The 20,008-nt window shown below is 44.7% G+C and overlaps 1 protein-coding gene and 1 long non-coding RNA gene across 4 annotated transcripts in view; one reads left to right on the top strand and one right to left on the bottom strand.

Moving 5' to 3' along the window:
- LOC144381247 (uncharacterized) overlaps nucleotides 1–13,309 on the bottom strand; it is a 72,331-nt gene extending 59,022 nt beyond the window's left edge. The window contains exons 1-2 of the long non-coding RNA XR_013446134.1: nucleotides 13,182–13,309; nucleotides 6,228–7,108 (exon numbers count right to left, since the gene is read on the bottom strand). This is a non-coding gene — a long non-coding RNA (uncharacterized LOC144381247). The remainder of the gene's footprint in view (nucleotides 1–6,227; nucleotides 7,109–13,181) is intronic.
- A 74-nt stretch (nucleotides 13,310–13,383) lies between these two features.
- Nucleotides 13,384–20,008, top strand: part of BEND4 (BEN domain containing 4) — a 28,724-nt gene continuing 22,099 nt past the window's right edge. For 2 of the 3 annotated variants that reach the window (XM_078068557.1, XM_078068558.1), the window contains exons 1-2: nucleotides 13,384–13,932; nucleotides 19,729–19,866. In XM_078068557.1, coding sequence (XP_077924683.1) covers nucleotides 13,440–13,932; nucleotides 19,729–19,866 — 631 coding nt within the window. In that variant the 5' untranslated portion in view covers nucleotides 13,384–13,439. The remainder of the gene's footprint in view (nucleotides 13,933–19,728; nucleotides 19,867–20,008) is intronic. The other variant, XM_036076969.2, reaches the window with a different exon arrangement.

Here is a 20,008-nt window from a genome sequence, read left to right as displayed (position 1 = left end):
GCATGCCTGGAAGTAGCTCCTGAATCACTGGTCCATGGAGCCCAGTATGGGTTTTGGGATATATGGCCAGCACATCATGCCACCATAAAAAGACTGGCCTGAGGATGGCACAGACACGACACATCAGAGTAGGACATCCAAGCCTCCTCAAAGAAATGTGCCCCACCCCTGCTCTTGTTTAATTTTAAGCTTGCCAGTCAAGCCACTTCGTATCAACTGACTGCGTTTTGGATGGGACTCACTACCGGAGAAAGAATTCCTTGCTATCCCTGTCAAGCAGGATATGAAAAAAGGCTGAGGACTGTGATTGGTGCATTTTGGTTTCCTTTTCCTTTTTACAAACTGGGAGCTTTTACCTGCGTTTATCCTTTTACCTCCATTTAATAACGGAGGGTATTTTGGAGACTGTTAGTCGTAGGTTGCCAGACCGTAAAGAGCCATACTTGAACCTGACCCAGAGGAAAAGGGATTACCCAGAAATGCTACCCTTGGAGCTAGATGTAATAATTGGCTGTGACATTAAGTTGTTTCTCTTGATAGGGAGTTTATGAGCATATTTTGGTTGAACACAGGATAGTTATGATAAATGAAGACATTCTTGGGATTTTATGATATGCATGTCACAGGTAGCTAAAGGATTGACTGTCTTGGACTCCAGTGACAATGATCTCATCCCTCTCCTCCTCCTGAGAACACACACTCTGCCTCTGGCCACAGTAGTAAGCAGCCAGACCCAGATCAACCAATTGTAATATCCATTCTTTGGCAACAGAGACTGATTGGTCCAAGGGGTGGGCATATATCCCAAAGCAGAGTGGATCAATGTCCCAGCCTGGGATTTATACACAAGCACCAGATGAAAGAAGTTCTTTTCGCTACTACACCGGGTACTACACTGAGGCTGAGGGTGGCGGGCAGATGGGGCATCTTCAGTCGGGATGAATGAGGACAACTCACAAAGAGAAACTGAGACATGCAGGGATGAGCAGGGGATGGGGAGGGAAGAGTCCTGCCAGCACCAAGTCCTTGGTTCCAGCCACTACAACCTTGTTGCTTTGGTGAACCTGTTATCCCCATAACCTTCACGCCTGCATCAGTCAACAAGGCCCTTCGCTTCTTCTGCGGGCCTGAGCTGGGTTTACTGATAACACTTCTACCCTGGGATTCAGTTACAATAACTGCTATCAAAGAAGCACTGGATGATGTTTTTTGGTCATACATAAAAGAAACCTTAACTAGTTTATTTTTCATTCAAATCCATGCTGATCTTCCATAGTCTCTTGTTCTTAGTCTACTTTCAATTGGTGTTAAAAGGCTTCAGGATTACAAGGAGACATCAAATAAAGGACGTAAACATCTTGTCACTGGCCACCCATTTCAACATTTCTCACAGCAACACCTGTTGGTAAGATAGACTATGTTTCCTCTATGGAATCCCCTAGCAACTGAACGTGAAACAAGAAACCAGCCACAGGAAGGGGGTCTTTGGCATCATGGGGCAGCTGGGGTGGTGAGCCAGGACGCTCAAGGCTCAGATGCGAACAGTGTTTCCTGCACTACCTCAAAGACCCAGCACCTAACAGGAGTGCAACCCTGACAAATATGCAGAGTGTAGTCTCTCACCATAGGAATTACCAAAGAAGCTAAAAACAGAAACACACACTGCATAATCTCTAACCTCAGGCGACAAGAAAAACAGAGAATTGCTGTGTCAATCTCATTTCCTTGTTAGGCGCATTATCATAAGTGAGGGCCTTTCGTTCTGAATGCTACACTTCACTAACATTTACCCGACTCCGGCTTCTGAAATATTGAATTCCATAGTAATTCTATTTTTTGCTTTTGATCTTTACTGTTTTGCTCATTTATCCATAAACATGAGCTACTGAACTGAGTTGAAATTAAATAGCTAAGGTTAGAACCTGAGGCCATCCAGATAGGACTAAACCAGTAGCCCAAGACAGGAGACCTCACTGTTGAAGTGAGTAAGAATAATAAATTTAAAATTTCTATCTTTGGATACCTCCATGTAAAGTGACTTGATGATGGTCCATCTCTTGATTTATCTTGATGCTCTGGTTTAGGAAGGGAAGAGATTTATAGGACACAGGAATTTTCCTGAGTTCTCATAATGTGAATTTTCTAAATCCTACCCTTTTGTCAAAACACTCTCTTACACAGTGGTTCCGTGATGGGGAATTGCTAGAACCACCCTGAAAACAGTACTTTGTATCACTTGACTAATTTTGAAAGTAGCTCATTCAACCAGTTTTGGCAACCGAACTATTTCCTGAAATCCAGAATAACAAAGATTTGAGAACGAGACAGGGACCAAATGGGAGACTTAAAAACAAGTCACAGTGCATTGTAGGGTGTCTTCCATTTACTGAAACATTACCAGTGGACGGAAAGGAGAGCTAGAGTACATCTGAGCCGGGGGCCGCCCACTGATGCAGGGCCTCGGGTTTGGGGCTGCTGGGAAATATGGCCTCCTCCATCTGCCCAGCCACCCGACCAGGGAGTTCAGTGTGGTTTTCCAGGTTCAGAATTGAGGAAATGGGACTCAGAGGCGTGCCTAATCTGCCCAGAGGCACACAACTTGACCACCCTCTCAGAGCCAATAAGTGGTGGAACCTCAACTTGGGTCCAGCGGTGCTGGTTTGAACGTCTAGGCTCTCCACACAGTTTTAGAGTGAGGCCAGCAGACTAGCCTAAGCCACAAAGATCCCTCCCACAGGCAGCTGTCTGAGATTAAGATCTACACAAAGGATTTCATTTGATTTTATCTAATGATGATGAAGACAATGATAAGAACTAAGATTTACTGAGTGTTTTCTCCATGCCAGATTCTATTTATGTGCCATGTATTTATTCCTTGAACAATGTTGCCAAGTGGGTACTATTATTATCCCCATTTTATAAACAGGGAAACCAAGATACTGAAGGCTAACTGGTACAAGGACAGAGAACTGTTAAATGGAAGAGCCAACATAAAGCCCAAGTGACTAGCTCCAGAGTTCATACTCCTAACTTCTACGTTCTCCTGCTTCTAAGACACACGGATAATGGAGAGTTAGCACAGCCTACAACTTCCTAATTCTACATTGTGCCACTCAGACTTCTTTTTCAGAATAACACTCGTGCTACCCTTTTATTGGCGAAAATGAGACCCTTGGAACACGGAGCAGCTTACAAGTTTCTCAGGAAAAAAAAACTGGATCTCTTTCAACTTGACCCCATTTAAAAAAAAAAAAAATCTACACTTGAAACCGTATCTATGTTCTTGGAAATCCCAAACACCTATGATCGTGTCAATGGACTGAAAACAAATGCCCCCAGAGGTTCAACACGGGTGGTCTGCTGGGCAGGAGTCACACCCCTGCATCTGCTCTTATCTTCTGGATTCGTAAATGACCTTTTTCTTGAGAAGCCTGGAATCCCAGTTGGAGGAGGAAAAAAAAAATACAGAACAAAACCACTGAGCTCTTTCATTAAAGGGAAAGTAACAGCTAAGTAACAGCTGCTGTCATGCATATTACAGAAAATACATTACTTGCTTTACAGAGCAGACTGTGTCACAAGTCAAGTCAACTCATTGTTTGCACAGGTGTATCTGCCCGTGAACAAACAAGTCCAGATCAATCCTCCTAAATTTCATCAACTAGAAAAGAGAGATAGTAAAGTATAAAACTGACTTTTGACGTTCGAGATTGTCTTCCTTTGTCATTTCGTTTTTCCCTTACAATTCCAAAGAAGGCTTTTTCCTTGATTTAGGGGAACATTTTTATCCCACAGAAATGGTTTTTATCAAAAGTTGAAAGAGGGCTATTAGTTTGCTCTCCAAGAGAGCAGTTGCTCTAGTCTACTCAGCATCCCTTCCTTAGGGAAGCACTTCCTGATGTGCGGTTCCAGGGGGGGCCCTGTGACCCAGACCCAGAATATAACAGAACTCTCTCTCCCAAGCAATAAAAGACAAGTCCAGGGATAGCATGTGACAGCTTTTCCTGTTGTGGATTTCAAGCTGGGAAGATGATACTTTGTGTGTGCTGGATGCCATCTTTCCAGCAACATGGAGAGATGAGTAGGGTGGAGAGAGAGAAAATTCTGGAATCAGTGAGCCCTTTTCTAATCTCAAAGACTCTAATTCCTATAGTCTTTTCTTCCTTCCTGTGAGATACCTTAGCATCCTTCTGAGTTGAATGAGCCAATAAATTTCCCCTTTGTGCTCATCTGGTTTGAGTGGATTTCTGTCTCTTGCAACCAAAAGAGTCATAATATAAAAGACTAAAAGTTTAAGTCACTGCCTTGACCTCTCCCAGAAGGTGCCTGCCTGAGCTGAATGTATTTCCCTCTCTTACAGAGTACTAAGTTTCTGTTATACCCGATAAACCTGTCGTCTTGCTAGTTTGAATCATCTCCTGATTTTAATCCATTTCTTTCTTTTTCACGCCCCACTTAGCCCGGACTTCAGGCCAATGTGATTACCCTCTAACTGCAGTAACTTAGTCTGTCTTTGGGAAGACAGCGACATACCCTGCTTGCTCATAAAGAGACTTTTAAAGAAGAGATTTTTAAAACACCAAGGCCAAGGTCTTGCCCCAGAGATTCTGTTTTAATTGGTCTGGGGAAGGGCCTGGGCATCAGTATTTTTCTCAAAATTCTCCCAACCAAGGTTAAGTCAGCCAAGATTAAATTTGGCTGACTAAAAATATATTTATACATGTTTTTGATGATTTTTATGTTTGATTCAACTAGAATAACTTGTGCTCTGACTATGCCGGGGAGTTGGAAAAGGCACGGATGTTTTAGCCCTGTGTAACTCTCCCTCAGTATCTCCTGCGCTGTGCTTAAATTCATTAAAGCACGGTGGACATCTCCAAGGATAGGATGGGAATGATCAAGGCCCTGTTCTTTTTCTTTTTTTTAAGATTTTATTTTATTTATTTATTTGACAGAGAGAGCACAAGCAGGGGGAGCTGCAGGCAGAGGGAGAGGGAGAAGCAGACTGTCCGCTGAGCAGGGAGCCTGATGCAGGGCTCGATCCCAAGACCCTGGGATCATGACCTGAGCCAAAGGCAGACAACGACCAAGCCACCCAGGTGCCCCATCAAAGGCAAATGTTCTTAACATTACTTACACATTGGCCCTATGTTCTGTGGCCTCATGGGAACCCACTGTTTGTGCAAGTGTGCATATCTATTGTGTGCATTGGTCTTCTGTCTATATATATACATATATATATAATCATTCAAGTTCTAATAGACTTGTTTAAAAAAAAAATCAAACACTTGGGGCATCTCGGTGGCGCAGTCGGTTACACATCTGACTCTCAGTTTCGGCTCAGGTCTTGATCTCAGGGTGGTGAGACTGAGCCCTGTGTCAGGCTCCACACTCAGCGCGGAGTCTGTTTAAGACTCTCTCTCCCTCTGCTTCTGCCCACCCCCACTCTAAAGTAAATAAATAAATCTTTTTTTTAAAAAAAGGTTAAAAAAAAAATCAAACACTTGACCCTTCTGACAAAAGTCAGTTTGGTTAACAGAGATGATCATATAACCCACCTATGTGGCATATGTATTAGTTTCCTAGGGCTGTGGTGAGAAAGGACCACAAACCGGATCTGGCACATGCACACACAGGCATACATAGAGAGCGCCATGTGCACATGAAGGCAGAGGCGGGGTGATGCTTCTACAAGCCAGGGAATACCAGAGATTACCAGCAAACCAGCCACCAGAAGCAAAGGGGGGGTTGTGGGACAGACTCTTCTTCCCAGCCCTCAGAAGGAACTCATCTGGCTGACACCGTGCTCTTGGACTTCTTGCCTCCAGAACTGTGAGACAATAACTTCCTGTGGTTTAAGCCACCCAGGTGGTGGTACTTGGTTATGATAACCCTAGGAAACAAACATCATCCCTTGCAGAAAAGAAAAGTCTGTGATTCTGTAATCATTCACCTTTGATGCTGTCTGGGGGGCGGGAGGGGGGAGACCAGAAGCTTGAATAACCTGAAAAGAGTAGGTTAAAGGGTCATTGCTGATCTTTATGCAACACCAGCTGCCTTTTGAAGACAAAAGAAGAGCAATAAAAACTCAAACTTTCCTTTCTCCTAGCCTGGAAAAGAAATCCCAAAAGCCCAGCTGCCTGGATATTATAGAAGTCAGTTAGAAAATTATCATAATTTTTATAGCAAAAACATATTTCTATTGTTTTTCAGAAATGGGTACTTACAGGAGCTTTGTTAGCAAACCACGGAATACTCCAAACAACCAGGACATCAGTCAAATCCACCTGCTTTCTTGGTTGCAGACATTTGGCATGGATTAACTTGTAGAAATCCCAGTAAATTGTCTAATGTGTGATGTCAGAAAACCTCAAATTGCCCATGTCTAAGACTGTATGTCACTGGCTCATTTCAGAACCTTCATCATGGAAGCTGGTCCTCCTGTGGTACTCTGGAGTAAGAGTATGAACCCATCCTGTCTTGTTGCAGTACAATACTCATACAAAGAAATGAAGAGAGGGTAGAATGCATCTTGCTGGAGGATCCTGCCGACTCTTCTCAGAAACTGAACCCACCATCTGACTTGCTTATTACCACATTTCCTCAACTTTCACTTAATGACTTTTTTCTTTCCACCATTTTCCCTCCTGGCTTTAATATCCAACTTTGTTCTCATAAATATCTCAAGCTCATACTTCTGTCCAGGGTGCTTTCGGTTCTTTGAGGGAAATATTCTTTTAGAAATTGGCCCAAAGTGAAGAATGGAGAATAAAAGATAAAATTTACTAAGCTTTACAAGGTATATTTGCTACTTCGATTCAACAGAAGAACCTTGACTTGAGTTAAATCCTCCAGTGATTAGCTTTGTGACTTTGGGGAAATTTCGTCAATTCCTTGTTCTTCAGTTCCCTTCACTTTAAGGGAAACAGGCCCAACAGCTCGTAACAGTGGAAGGGTCAATGAACAAATGAACTAACCCATTATCCTGACCCAATTAGACAATGATGGCCAATTCTGGTACTTTTGCTGGAGCCGATGGGAAAGTGGTGGTCTCTTTCCACACAGGTGACAACTGCTGATGGCCAGGTGAACACTACGAAGGAAGAGCCTGCCAGAGAACAAAAAAACACAAGGAAAATCAGAGGCGAGAAATGGAGAGAGGTAGATTCCTAATAACACCATAGGAGCATCCATGCCTGCTCTATCCCGGATATTCTTCTAGTCTTCAAGATCATGAGAGCCAAAAGCATCTTAATCCCTACTCCATTCGCATTGCGTTTCTGTCACTGGCTACTAAAAGAGTTCTAATAAATATATGGAATCCTACTAGGGAGAAAAATAGTAATTAAATCAAAGATGACTGTTCTTTTCTAGTCTTTAAAACGCTGTGTCCACTCTAAAAAGGTCCTAGAAGCTGTCACAGGAAGGAAAGGGAGGGGATTAAACTTCCTCTGAATAGCTCAAGGGCCAGCAGCTGGAAGAAGCAAATTTGGGTTCAAGGTAAAGAACACCTTTCCGCCGTTCGGAGCTGTATAAAACGGAATGGGCCCCTTCCTGAATATGTTCTGCATATGTCTAAATTTCTTCCAAACTCAGGGCCACTGCACCAGCCCCACTCATCTCAGCTCCCATCTAAACTACTACCAGAGCCTCCTAAAGTCACCTGTGCACTAAGCAGATGTTCATCAAGCCTCTATTCTGTGCTAGTTCTGGATGCCGAGGACTCGGCAGGGAGCAGAATGGACAAAAATCCGCCCCCCCCCAAAGGAGTCCCCATTCAGGACACAGGAAACAAACAACATATAAGTACGATATACGACATGACAGATGGTGCTAGGTACTAGTGGAAAAGGAGATGCGGAGCGTGGAGGGGGCCTGGGTGGCGATAGAAATAGAGTGATCAGTGAGGACCTCACTGAAAAAGAGATGCCAGAGCTAAGACTGGAAGGAGATAAGGTAGGGAATGATGCAGACATGCGGAGAAAGAACACTTGAAGCAGAAGAAAGATGGAGAGTAAGAATCTGGAGGCAGGACATTAGGGCCTCTTCAAGACCAGTGAGGCTCGAGTAGAGTGAGGGAGGGGGAGAGTAGAAGGAATGAGGTCCAACAGGCAGGGGATGGTTATAGATCATGAGGGGCCTTAAGTAGGCAATTACATAGATTGGATTTTACCCTATGGAGGAGAAAGAAAATAAAGGGCAGTGGAGAGACACGATTATATTTTAAAAGGGTCACTCAGTCACTGTTTGGAAAATAGATTGTCTTCCTGCTGCCAATCTGATTCTCTATAGTCCATTGTCCACAATGCAGAATAAATCTTTTAAAACATCATATAGTGACCCAGCAATCCACTCCTGGACATTTACTCCCCCCAAAATAAAATTTACATCCACACAAACACCTGTACATGACTTTTCAGAGCAGCCCTGTTTGTAATAGTCCCAAACTGAAAACAAGCAGAATGTCCTACCATCGGTGAATGGTTAAACAAACTGTGGGACATTCATAGTATGAAATACAGCTCAGCAATAAAAAGGAACAAACTATTGATATACACAACATGGAGAGAGCTCAAGGGCACTAAACTAAGTGGAAAATCTCAAAAAATCACATATTGCATGATCCCACTTCTGTAACTACAGTTACATAAAATGTACCCATTGGAAGAAATGAATGAAGGCTACCCAGGACCTTTCTGTAGGATCTTATCTTTGCAATGTCCTGCAAATCTGCAATTACTAGAAAACAAAGCTTTTTCTTAAAAAAGCATTGTAGAAAAAGAAATTGTCTTTTGGTGGAAAATTATGCATTGTCTCCACATAGCACACCCTTCCAAGTTATCGGATTCTATTCTTTCATTGTCTTCGAACGATTTTTACAACTTTGAAAGTGTAGATAACTGACAGACATGCAAACTGTCCTGTCCGGTAAAGGCTCCCTTCCCCCCTCACCTGTACCTCCCCATGGAAAAAACCAGTTTGTGCATAGAAAAACCATTTGCACTTTCAATTCAACATTCCTCGATTCCATTTCAATTTGTGCTTTTTTGACTTTTCCTTTGAATATTATGAGGGCGTCGAACATGTTAAATAAAGTCATTAACATCTGTTCATTTTTTGTGTGTACATATGAGAGTCATAATTTTACCTTTTCTGAAAATTATCTTTTAAGAGCGTCAATCAAGTCACGTCACTCCCCAGCTTCACCACCTCCAAGCTTCCTATGGCATTTCAAATGAATGCCAGACATTTCCCAAGGTATACATAACAGCACACGCTGGGCCCAGCCTGCCCCAGGGCCTCATCTCCTCACTCTGCCCCTTGCCCGGACACTCCAACTTCTTGCCCTTGCTTCAGCTCCCTGAGAACATCCAACGTCTTCCCACCTGCTGGCTCCTGCACTTGCTGTCCCTCAGCCTTGAGTGATCTTCTCACGGATGGCTTGCTCTTTTTCACCAGTAAACTCCCAGCTCAACTGGTCCACCTCAGAGAGGTCGTCTCAAACCATTTATCAAAAGTAACATCCCCATCCTATTTTTTCCATCATAGTTATTTCTATCGGAAATATGATCAATAATAGTATTATGTATTAGATATGTTTTATATATTATATTTACTGCATTAGTATGTTAACTATATAAGTATGTAATATATTTACTTATTATATTATGCAAATGTAATATATTGTCTGGTTAGTTTCCAGCTTATTTATTACCTGTCCACCCCAATTCTATAATAGTGGGATCTTGGCATCTGCTTCCATTATATCCTCCAATGCTTAGAAAGGTACCTAGCACATAGTAGGCACTCAATAAATATTAGGTGAATAAATCCTTGGGAGAGCAGTATCTGGCCGGCTCAGTTGGTAGAGCATGCCATCTTGGGGTCATGAGTTCAAGCCCCACATTGGGCATAAAGCTGACTTAAAAAAACCAACCAACCAACCAACAAATCCTTGGGTGAATGATGCTTCCGGAAGTAGTGAGATCCCCAGGACAGGAAGTATTTAGGCATGGTTTGTACAACCACTTAGCAATGTCATAGAAAAGCTATAGGCATAGGATCAGTCACAAGAATAAAAGACCATGAAGGTCTCTTCTAGTACTACGAGTCTATGATTCTGTGGCCACTCCACCCTCTCTGCCATGCAGTGGGAAAAGCAAAGGAGTATTCCTCAGCTCTTTCCCACCAAATGATGGTACGCACACTCCTGTTCCTGCCGCAATATCATCTCAGCATTAAAATGTTGAAGCTAATCAGACATTTAATTTCAAAGTGGAAGGTCATTATCTTGTCACAAAATTTTATTCCAATTACTTTTTTTTCTATTATACGAAATGAATTAAAAGTAGCACAAAACATTGGGAGATCAAACAGTCAATCAGAAGCTCATTAAATATCATTGAAATTGGTGCAATAAAAAGCATTTCCCATGGCTGACTTATTATTTAAAAGCTATATTCTGGATGGCTCAAGGAATTGACATGCTGCCAATCAAAAATCACCCTGTCCATAAATAGCCACTTGGTTTTAAAAAGCTCACTACCTTTTTTTTTTTTGAGATAAGAGTAAATATCTAAGGAGATTTAAAGCATGGGTGTAATTACCATCCTAACAGCCCCCATGAGACCGTAAAGAGAAGATATCAGCAAAGTCACCATCTGATAATTTAGACTATAACTTAGAGAAAGATGCTTACAAAGTGCTACCAGTGATTTTATAAACACTTCTATACATTACATTTATGTACAATACTCAGCTAAGTACAATCCCAGGCAGGGATTAGTGGTCAGTTACAAGTTTAAAATTGAGTCCAACTCCACACTTGGAATAAATGCCCATTTTATTTTCTCAAGAGTGATTACTAAGCACTTCATTTTTCTATGGGCCCAGACGTAGGTGACCGTTAGCATGAGGATCTGTAAGTTGATTGTTTCTAAATTTCTAATATTTTTTCTACTAGGAGCCCTCCCCCCACCTTTTCTTTTAAAGCTAAACCACTAGTTTTAACATTCAGTTTTATAGAAATGACTACTTTTTGATGTATAGGATGACAGGTCCTTTTAGTTGGTAAAATATAACAACAGAAGTACTGTTCCCAGTCTCTTAAGGTGTTTAAGTGGTGAGGATGATACAAACTAAAAATACATAACCAAAAAGAGAAAGCTCTCAGGTATAGGAAATTACTTCTTCACTAGAAGGACTCAAGAATTTCTCTCCTCTAAGCCACCCCACACAAACACTGCCACCACCCCAATTTCTTTTCAAACGCCAGGACTTACTGGCAAATTATTTGGGAGTAAAGTGGGAGGGAAACATTTCAATGCAAAATTCAGAACTGCTTTATAGAAAGAAAAGTGTGGGGAGGTTTGTTATCATTTATTTCCTCCACTATATCATTCAATTTCAGGTGTCTCACGTCTCAGAAGAAGCTCCCCCATTTCTCACTTATGTGCCTAAGAAACATCTCTCTGGCATCTCAATCCCTCTCCCTTTTACCAGCATTTCATTATTTCTTAACTGTCCCTCTCATGCTTGTCTCCCTTTTTCCTAGTGATCCACGTGTCCTCATTTAGCAGTTTTCAGAAGCCAGGGAGAAACGTTGCAAATAATGTTAAATATGATTAATATCTTGAATTCCTTGAAATATGACATGCATGAGTTACAATGAAACCTCTTTTATTTCCCCATGAAATGCTTTTGCATAATGAGAAAGAAAATGTCCTCTATGCCCTAATCAGCTCTGACAGTTCCTGGACTCCCAAATACTTTTATTTATGGCATTATTTATTTCATCTCTAATAAATGGAAGGGGGGTACCCACAGCATGATCTGAGGAAGCTGCAGGAGAGAGAGAGACTATCCTGGGTGGAAGAACACAGAAGCTGAACCAGCAGAGAGAGGATTCCAAGGTAAGGGAGATATGGGAAATAAGAGGCAAAGGACCTGAACCCCCAGAAGAAAATGGGTCACTTTCCCAAGACTGAAAGGAAAACTCCGAAAAGGAAAGTAACTTCAGAGTGGTGAGAGGAGACTCATACATTAAGGAGGAGATGCACCCAGATTCCTAACCTGGGGAATGAAGACGGACAGGCTGGAAACCAATCCTGGGAGGGGGGAGTATGCCTGGCATTGGCGCCAGCCTAGGAGAGGCATGATTTACTCCAAGGAGCCTCTGGGAGAAGCCAGGGCACTCCTGTTGATTTGAAGACATCTCTACTCCATGGGGATCCTCCTCCAAACCACAGAAGCTCTTCTCTCATTCAGACAATTACTGGAATTTTGTGTCCTCCAGAAACACTGTCCTGGTGGCCCCAGATGCAGTGAGAAGCTCGCTGGGCAATACAGGGAACGAGCAATCGGGCCACCTTGGTTCTCACATTTACCTATATATCAAATGACACTGTTGAAAGTATTTAATCACCATCCCAAAGGGAGGTATCAGGTCAGATTTTTCCCTCAATTGCACAGAGTCTACGTGCTATGAGAAGTGAGGATATGAATTCAAATGATCTGGATGCATGTCTGCACTCAGCCACACACTCCTGAGTGTCTGGCTTTGGGCAATTACCTCGCGGAGCCTCTGTTTACTCATCTGTAGAATGGGGTAAATGATTTTGCTACATTCTCGGGGCCCCTACGGGAAATTAATAAAATAATGTGAAAGTCCGAGAGCCCGTATGCTCGTGGGATCTGCAAGAGCTCAAAGGTCACATGCTGGGTGTGGGCGGACCCCCAGACGCGCAAACAACGCGCAGCGACCCTAGGTCAAGACCTTCAAGGTGTTCTTTTCCAAAGGTTGGGGGAGCAATTCCCGAGGGGCAGAACTGGCTGCAATACCTTCCCAAGGCACACACGCCCCGCCCCAACTACTACCAGCCCCTCTGTGCAACCCCGAGAGTTTGGGGTCACGTAGGGGGCGCCAGGAGCTCATTTCCGAAGCTGAACCCCGCCCGCAACGGCAAAAGCTTCAAGTCCGCACCTGGGGCTCCAAAGTCTCGCGCTGGCCGGGACCTCGCCCTGTTTACCCGCGCGCCCTCGGGATCCGGCTTTTCCCTTCCCTCCCCTCGTCGGAGGCGCACACCCGGCGCGCGGACCCCACGGGCGGCGGCGGCGACGCCAGGCCCCGCCCCCGCCCCCATTATCATTAGCAGATATTACCCTAAACACTTGCTCTTTACCTCCTTTCTCCCTCCAGGCATTGGCGAGGCGGCCTGTCAATCAGCGCTCGGGCGGCAGCCCCCCGCGCGGGGGCTCAGCGATGCCAGCCTCAGCGACAGGCGGCAGTGGCGGCGGCGGCGGCGGCCCAGGCACAGGCACACACCCTCCCACACGCGCGCACTCGGGCAGAGCCGGCGGGCGGGAGGCGGAGGCACCCTCGGAGCCCGGCGCCCGGCGGGGAGGGGGCGTGCGACCGGGGACCAGCCCCGAGGCGCAGGATGGAGGAGGAGATGCAGCCGGCGGAGGAGGGGCCCAGCGTCCCCAAAATCTACAAGCAGCGCAGCCCCTACAGCGTCCTCAAGACGTTCCCCAGCAAGAGACCGGCGCTGGCCAAGCGCTACGACAGACCCACCCTGGTGGAGCTGCCGCACGTCCGGCCACCGCCGCCGCCGCCCCCGCCGCCCTTCGCGCCGCACGCCGCGGTCTCCATCAGCAGCAGCGAGCCGCCGCCGCCGCAGCAGCAGTTCCAGACGCAGAGCTCCTACCCCCCCGGGCCCGGCCGGGCCGCCGCCGCCGCCTCATCGTCGTCTCCATCCTGCACGCCCGCCGCGTCCCAGGGCCACCTGAGGACTCCGGCGCCGCCGCCGGCGTCCCCCGCCGCCTCTTCATCCTCGTCCTTCGCCGCCGTCGTCAGGTATGGCCCGGGCCCGGCGGCCGCAACGGGCAGCAGCAGCGCAGGCAGCGACGGCGCCAGCCTGGAGCTCAGTGCAGGTACCAACTCCTGGGTGCAACTTTCCTTCCCGCCCGGCCGCGGGGAGGGGTGGGGGCCCCGGGAACCAGAAGCTGGGTATGGCGGACACCCTTTCGCGCGCCGGGCCTGGCGGGAGGGGCGCGGGGGGAGAGGGGCCGGCGAGGTCCGGGCTGAGAGAGAGTCGGGGCGTCGGAGCGCAACCCTGAGGCCTCCACGCACGGGCAGCAACTTCTAGAGGATTCCCCGCCACCGCCGCCGCGTGCGGAGCTTCCGACGGCGAGCGCGCCTCCTAACAGGTGGCTCCGCGCTCGGATCCGGCTCGGCGCCCAGGAAGCGGGGCGGCGGCGGTCGGCGGCCGGGGTCCTTCGGGCGGGGGGTCGGGGAGGCAGCCTCGGCGCCGAGGTCGCGCGCCGGACACCCCAGGGTGGCGGCCGCGGCCGCTCGGGGAGAGGCTGGCGCTGCTCTGGCGGCGCTCGGGGACGCCCTCCTTTTACTCGGGGCTGCTGCACTTTTTCCTTCCACTTCTTCCTTTATCTCTCTTCTCCGCTTGTTTTTCCTTCTCTCTCTCCCTCCTTATCTTCCGGTCCTCTCTTTCACCACCTCTTTGAGGCGTTCCTACTCTGTCGCGGTCCACTCGGCTGGCTCTTGGGCTCGCTCTTCTTTTTCTGTGCGCTCCTGTTTCTCGTGCGCCCGCTGTCTCTGCTCTCTCTGGCCCTCTTTCCCCACCGACCCCAGAGTCCCGGCCCGTGGGTGTAAGAGAGCGGGGCCTCTGCACCAGCCCGGCGGGTGCACCTGGCGCTCGGCCCTGCGGCGGACTTTAGGGAGAGGGACGTCCCGCCCCCTCCCCCGGGCGCTCGGGGCCCGCCGCCCACGCCCCCCGCGCGGAGGGATGGGGCTGCACCGCGCCTCGCGAGCATCTGAGCCCCAGCCCTGAGGAAAGGCCTGGTGGGGAGCGCCCACCCCAGGGAACTAGGCTCCTCTCCCCTGGGAGCCTGCAGGAGGCCCCCTGGGAAAAGCCAGCTCTCGTTCGGGTTAGGCTTCGGGGAGTGGGCTGGTAGAAAGGCCACAGCCTGGGGCCTGCGCCCGAGGGCACTCTGCGCTCCCTTAGGGCGCGGAGCCGCGTTCATCTCGCTCCTGAGAACTAAAAGTTCCTGCTCAGGCCTTTCGTGGCATTTTAGAGCCCCCCCTCCCCCCAATTCTGCGTATCCGTGGATCCAAGGCTTTTGTCCCAGTGAAAATATGAGCATTGTCTCTAAATGAGTTATAGATGCCTGTGCTGTTACGTTGTTTGTCAATATTTTGACGCACGAAGGATTGGTTTTGAGAAAGAAAATCTAATTACAGGTAATAGTGAAGACTTGTTCTGTCATATCTCTCACTGATTTGGAGATGTTTTACGGCTTTGAGTGGGGTTCTTATGTAGGTGTTCTTATTGTTTGTGGGGTGGTTTGTTGGTTTTTGGTTTTTTGGTTGTTGTTTTTTTTTCTTCAGTTGCTCTTGACCCGATACTCTGTTGTGTTTTATATTCATTGTGAGGCTACTCACCCACTTCCATTTTGTCCGTTATTTTTCTTGTGTTCTCCCCTTCTTAGTAAGGTTTGTGTTCTTTTCTCTCTGGATTTGGAGTCTTATTTTCTTCTAATTCATGCCCATGTTTATTCCCTTGTTCTGCTTTATCTTTGTTTTATATGTTGTTTCTCCCCAGTTTGGGTCTTTTTCCCATTTTCTATGTTTTGCCTACCCCTTTGCATAACCTTAGTTCCACCATGTTCCCTGGGGGTTCCCCCCCTTTTAATCTGCCTGTTCAGTCTTTAATCTCATCTTGCTTTCTCCTTTCAGTCTTTGTTGACTGTCTTTCAATCTTTTACTTCCTTTTATACACTATAAATCTGCCCCCTCCTTTCCATTTTCATCCATAGTTTTAACCTTGCTTTTTCCTGCTCTTTTTCCTGCATTCTTTTTTCTACACCAGCCACTTGCTGTCCTTTCCGTGCTCCCTCCTACTCTGACGGTGTCCTTGCTGTCTTTCGTCCACAAGGAGTTTGTGTGGTTTTCCTTTTCACCTTGTTGTAAATGTTCTCTTTCAGTGTTTCGTCCTAGTTAATTTCGTCTCTGTCCCCAGGTGGAAATCACAACATCACTGCATCTAAAAGAGTGAAGGGGGGCTTTGTTTGGTGCCCCCTCAAACACCCTATATTTTTTATTTCCTTTTATTCTCAAGGCTGCTGTGGCTGCTGCTTTTCTTTTTTTCTTCTTTAAGGTCATAGAGAGGTAAGCTTGATAGCACCAAGGGCAGGATGCCATGTGCTTGTTGGAAAGACAGGAATTGGATGGTAGGTTTCTTCCATGCAGTGAGGAAAATGGTCTGGCAGCAAAAAAGAAAAGAAAAAAAAAAAGGCCATAGGACTAGACATCATGAATTGTGGTCATAATATGAATCATTGATGGACAAAGCCGTCTCTTAACGGGCACAGAGATGTGAGTGGCCATCAGAGGGACAGTCACCTGAAGAGCTGATTGGCTCTTTGAGGAACTAGTGGTTCCACTTTGAACCAATGAGCATGTGTGCCCAGACAGACACCATTTCAGCATATTGGGGAGGGGGCTGGGGAGGGGTGGCAGTTGCTTGTTGCACCCTCACAAAAGTGTTATTGCAGCTGCTCCAGCTACCTAGTAAACGGAAAATAGTCAACACATCCATGTGATGAATCGAGTCAAGGATGGAAGAGCTATAACTGAGCGTCCAGAGTAAATGCAGTGAAAAGATGAAAAGGTTGAAGTGTATCTTATTTGCCATTAAGAGCCATAAGCCATTGAGAGGAGAAATATGTGATTAAAAATAGATTTTTCAGCATTCCTATAAAATCTCATGAAGAGTATAATTTTCCTTAAAAGGGGTAATATACCATGGTTTTAAAAGCATATTTTTCCTCTCTGGGAGGCTTAGAGTTAAAACCCACGTAGATCTTGATATGCAGCCTAAATTTGGCATCAGGAAATGGGAAATTGCATCTTTAAGCAGAGTACAATCAAAAATGAATTACAATAAATCCTATATAATTGCATAGGTCATTCTCTTTAATGAGATTTTATTAACCTGACTGTCAAGCTTTTGAGTCAGGCAGATATTTTATCTTCTTCAACTGATAAAAGTGTCAGCTATAAACCACCATATAAATATTCATAAATCTACACATCTGTGGCAGCCTATCAGCATCATTCTTTTGGACATTAAAAGCATTCTAATTACTTTCTGTCTAGCAGAGCTGAAATGCTGCCTGTTATAGTATGTGCTTGGCAGGCATGATTGCTTTTGTTTGCCATCACAAATAGCAGCATCCTATTTTATATACCGATGGTCCAGAAAATATTCAGGGATTGACTGAGCAGGATGAATATTAGGAAGCACCATCTGGTTTTGATAGCACCGAGTATATTAACTCATCTGTTAATTTTTGACACATCATTGATTTATTTATTTAGAAAAATTGCATCCTGTTTTGCTGTGTTGATGTTTGCCATTATGAAAAAAAATTGGATGGCATTTTTTTTAAAAGACATAGTTCATTGATTTAAGACAAGGGTGATGCTCCCAAAGATGCTTTCATTTTCTAACTTCTATTTTCTATGTCATGAAGTCCTCTCTTAAGAAGTTATATTAATGTTTTAGGGAAATTATGTATTTTGGACAAGCTGAAAATCCTTTTGGTAGATATAACGTATGGGTACATGATAGCAGATCACAAAAAATTATTTTCTGCTTTTGCATTTTTAATATTAATATATTTCACCCTTCGCTGGGCTAAAATCAAAAGGTTACCACTAATCTCAACGACTGTGATCTTCCTCATAGTAACAAATACTCTTGGGTATATGCTGTGATGGGCAAATTCCATTCAAGGCTTTACTTACAAAGAAGGCCTTTAAAGTAAGGCGCCTGTGTTTGATTGCCGAGTTCCCATCCCTCTTCTTATTCACTTACCAGATTTAGGATGGATTAAACCACTTAAATTCAGAAGAATTTCTAGAAATGAATTTTTTAAGCCACTTAAATTCAGAAGATTTTCTAGAAATGAATTTTTTAATTAAAAAAATAATCACGGGTTCAGATTTTGGAATCAGACTAGGCACAGTTTGCAACATGATATCATCCCAACAGATTGCACAGTAGAGCAAAATAAATTACAGTTGGTCACTTTACAGTGCTTCGTGATTAATTAACATTTTGCAGTGTTTACTTTTAGAGAAGTTAGGAATAAAGTAGGTAGTTTTAAAGCCCCTTTGTAAACTGTTGACTTTGTACTTCCCTGCCATCACTTGAGTGGAGCATTCTGCAACTAGGGGGAAAAAAAAAACAGTTAAAAAAATTCAAAATACATGTTCACACTTTGCTCAATTAAGAATCATGGGTCAGTGACCATTCATTTGTGTTCATATGAAAACAGAACTTTTCTCCATTTCTTAGCGATAATGGGCATTGCACAGTACTTGCATTTCTAATTATATTCTGTCTGGAAAGCTGAAGTATTGCTGGCTGCAATATGTAGTAAGTAGAAAGATGTGCTGTTTTCTGCCAAGTGTAATAGTAATATTTTTCATCGTATTCTTCCACGTATTGATGTTAAAACACTATTTAAATGTTTTAAGGTACCAAAAAGAGGAGAAATTCAACTTTAAGGCTTATGGTTGCTATTTTTGCATCTCAGTTCTTAGAACAAATTCAGAATGAAGCAGTTTTAAAAACTGAAGGCAAGAACTGTTTTATGGTTGTAGCTATTCTCTGATATTCTGAGAGCACTTTAATGCATTATCTTCATAAGGTAGTGTATTATGTAATGATTTTTTTCAGCATATTACGAGTTTATCCTTCAATTAAGAAAACAAATCATGCTTGTCCCTAAGTCAGGTTTTCTTCCCTTAAAATCTATACTCTAATGTGATTTATCAATATGATGAAAGCTACTGAGTGTGCTTTAGGACATTGAACAAATATATTCGAGTAATTCCTTATAGACACTTCTATTTTAGCCTTTCTTTTCATATTTTGTTCCTTTCATCAAGGTTATGTTAAAGGTGTATAGGATGTAAATCAGTTGGGACTGTGCTGATTAAAATGCAAACAGTAAATACAACTTCAGGTCTAGAATGGGATTATAGGATTAAAATGAATGAAAACTGCTAGTGTGCTAGAATTGAAAATTCCCAATCAATATCATCCTTTGATTTTACTAATAAAAGAACAAAAACCTGGAAGTGAAAATGACAATGCAACATCATAAGTCTTCCCACTTGTACGGTTAACTGTTTACTTTGTTTATTTGGTTTGGGTCAGTGTAAAGAAATAATACCAAATATCTGAGGTCTTTCCCCATTACTTTTTGGTTTAAATCGTGGGCCCAGTTCTTCCCTTCCACCTGGCAGGGGATAGAGGCATCAATTCCAGTGTTTTGGTGTAAAAAGATACTTCCCATATCCACATCCCTTTTTCTCCCAGTTAGCGAGTGGACTTTATCCTGGCTGCTGCTTCAACAAAGTTCCCAGCCCATCAACCAATTCTAGCCTGAAACTGTACTTGACATCGGGTTCTTTCTTCAGGACTCAAAAAGCATTGTATAAAAAACAGGCCTGTGCCTAATATTTGTGGGATTTAGGTCAAGAGTACAAATGCAGACCTTCATATCATATATCTAAATAATTAACAAATTGTTAAATAAAGTATGTTCCCATCAACCTACCCTGATAAATACACCTTCTTAATGACCAGATTTGATTTTGGAGTTTTCAGCCCGCCCATGGCCTTCTCTCCCCACCCCCAGCTTCATCTTCCACTAGGAGGAACCTCACATACACAGGAATGGATGCCCCAGTCCAAACTTCCAGGCCCTGGCACCATGGTCTGTCTTTGGGAGAATGGCTCAGGGAAGAGTCCAGCACAGGCCCTCGAAGCAGTTTGAGTAAGGAATTCCTGGATCTTGGGTACCTCACCATGGGGAGAGGGTGGGATGGAGGAGGATGGTTAGGGCAGGGGCCCTCCTGCCTGTGTCTAAGGGTTATATTGTTCCTAAGAGTGGGAAAGCACTATGCCAGGAAGAAAAT

This window comes from Halichoerus grypus, chromosome 3 (genome assembly GCF_964656455.1).
Source record: "Halichoerus grypus chromosome 3, mHalGry1.hap1.1, whole genome shotgun sequence".
NCBI classification, from domain to species: Eukaryota; Metazoa; Chordata; class Mammalia; order Carnivora; family Phocidae; genus Halichoerus; species Halichoerus grypus.
Note: the sequence above shows the minus strand (reverse complement) of the source record. Positions and strands in the feature narration are given on the sequence as shown.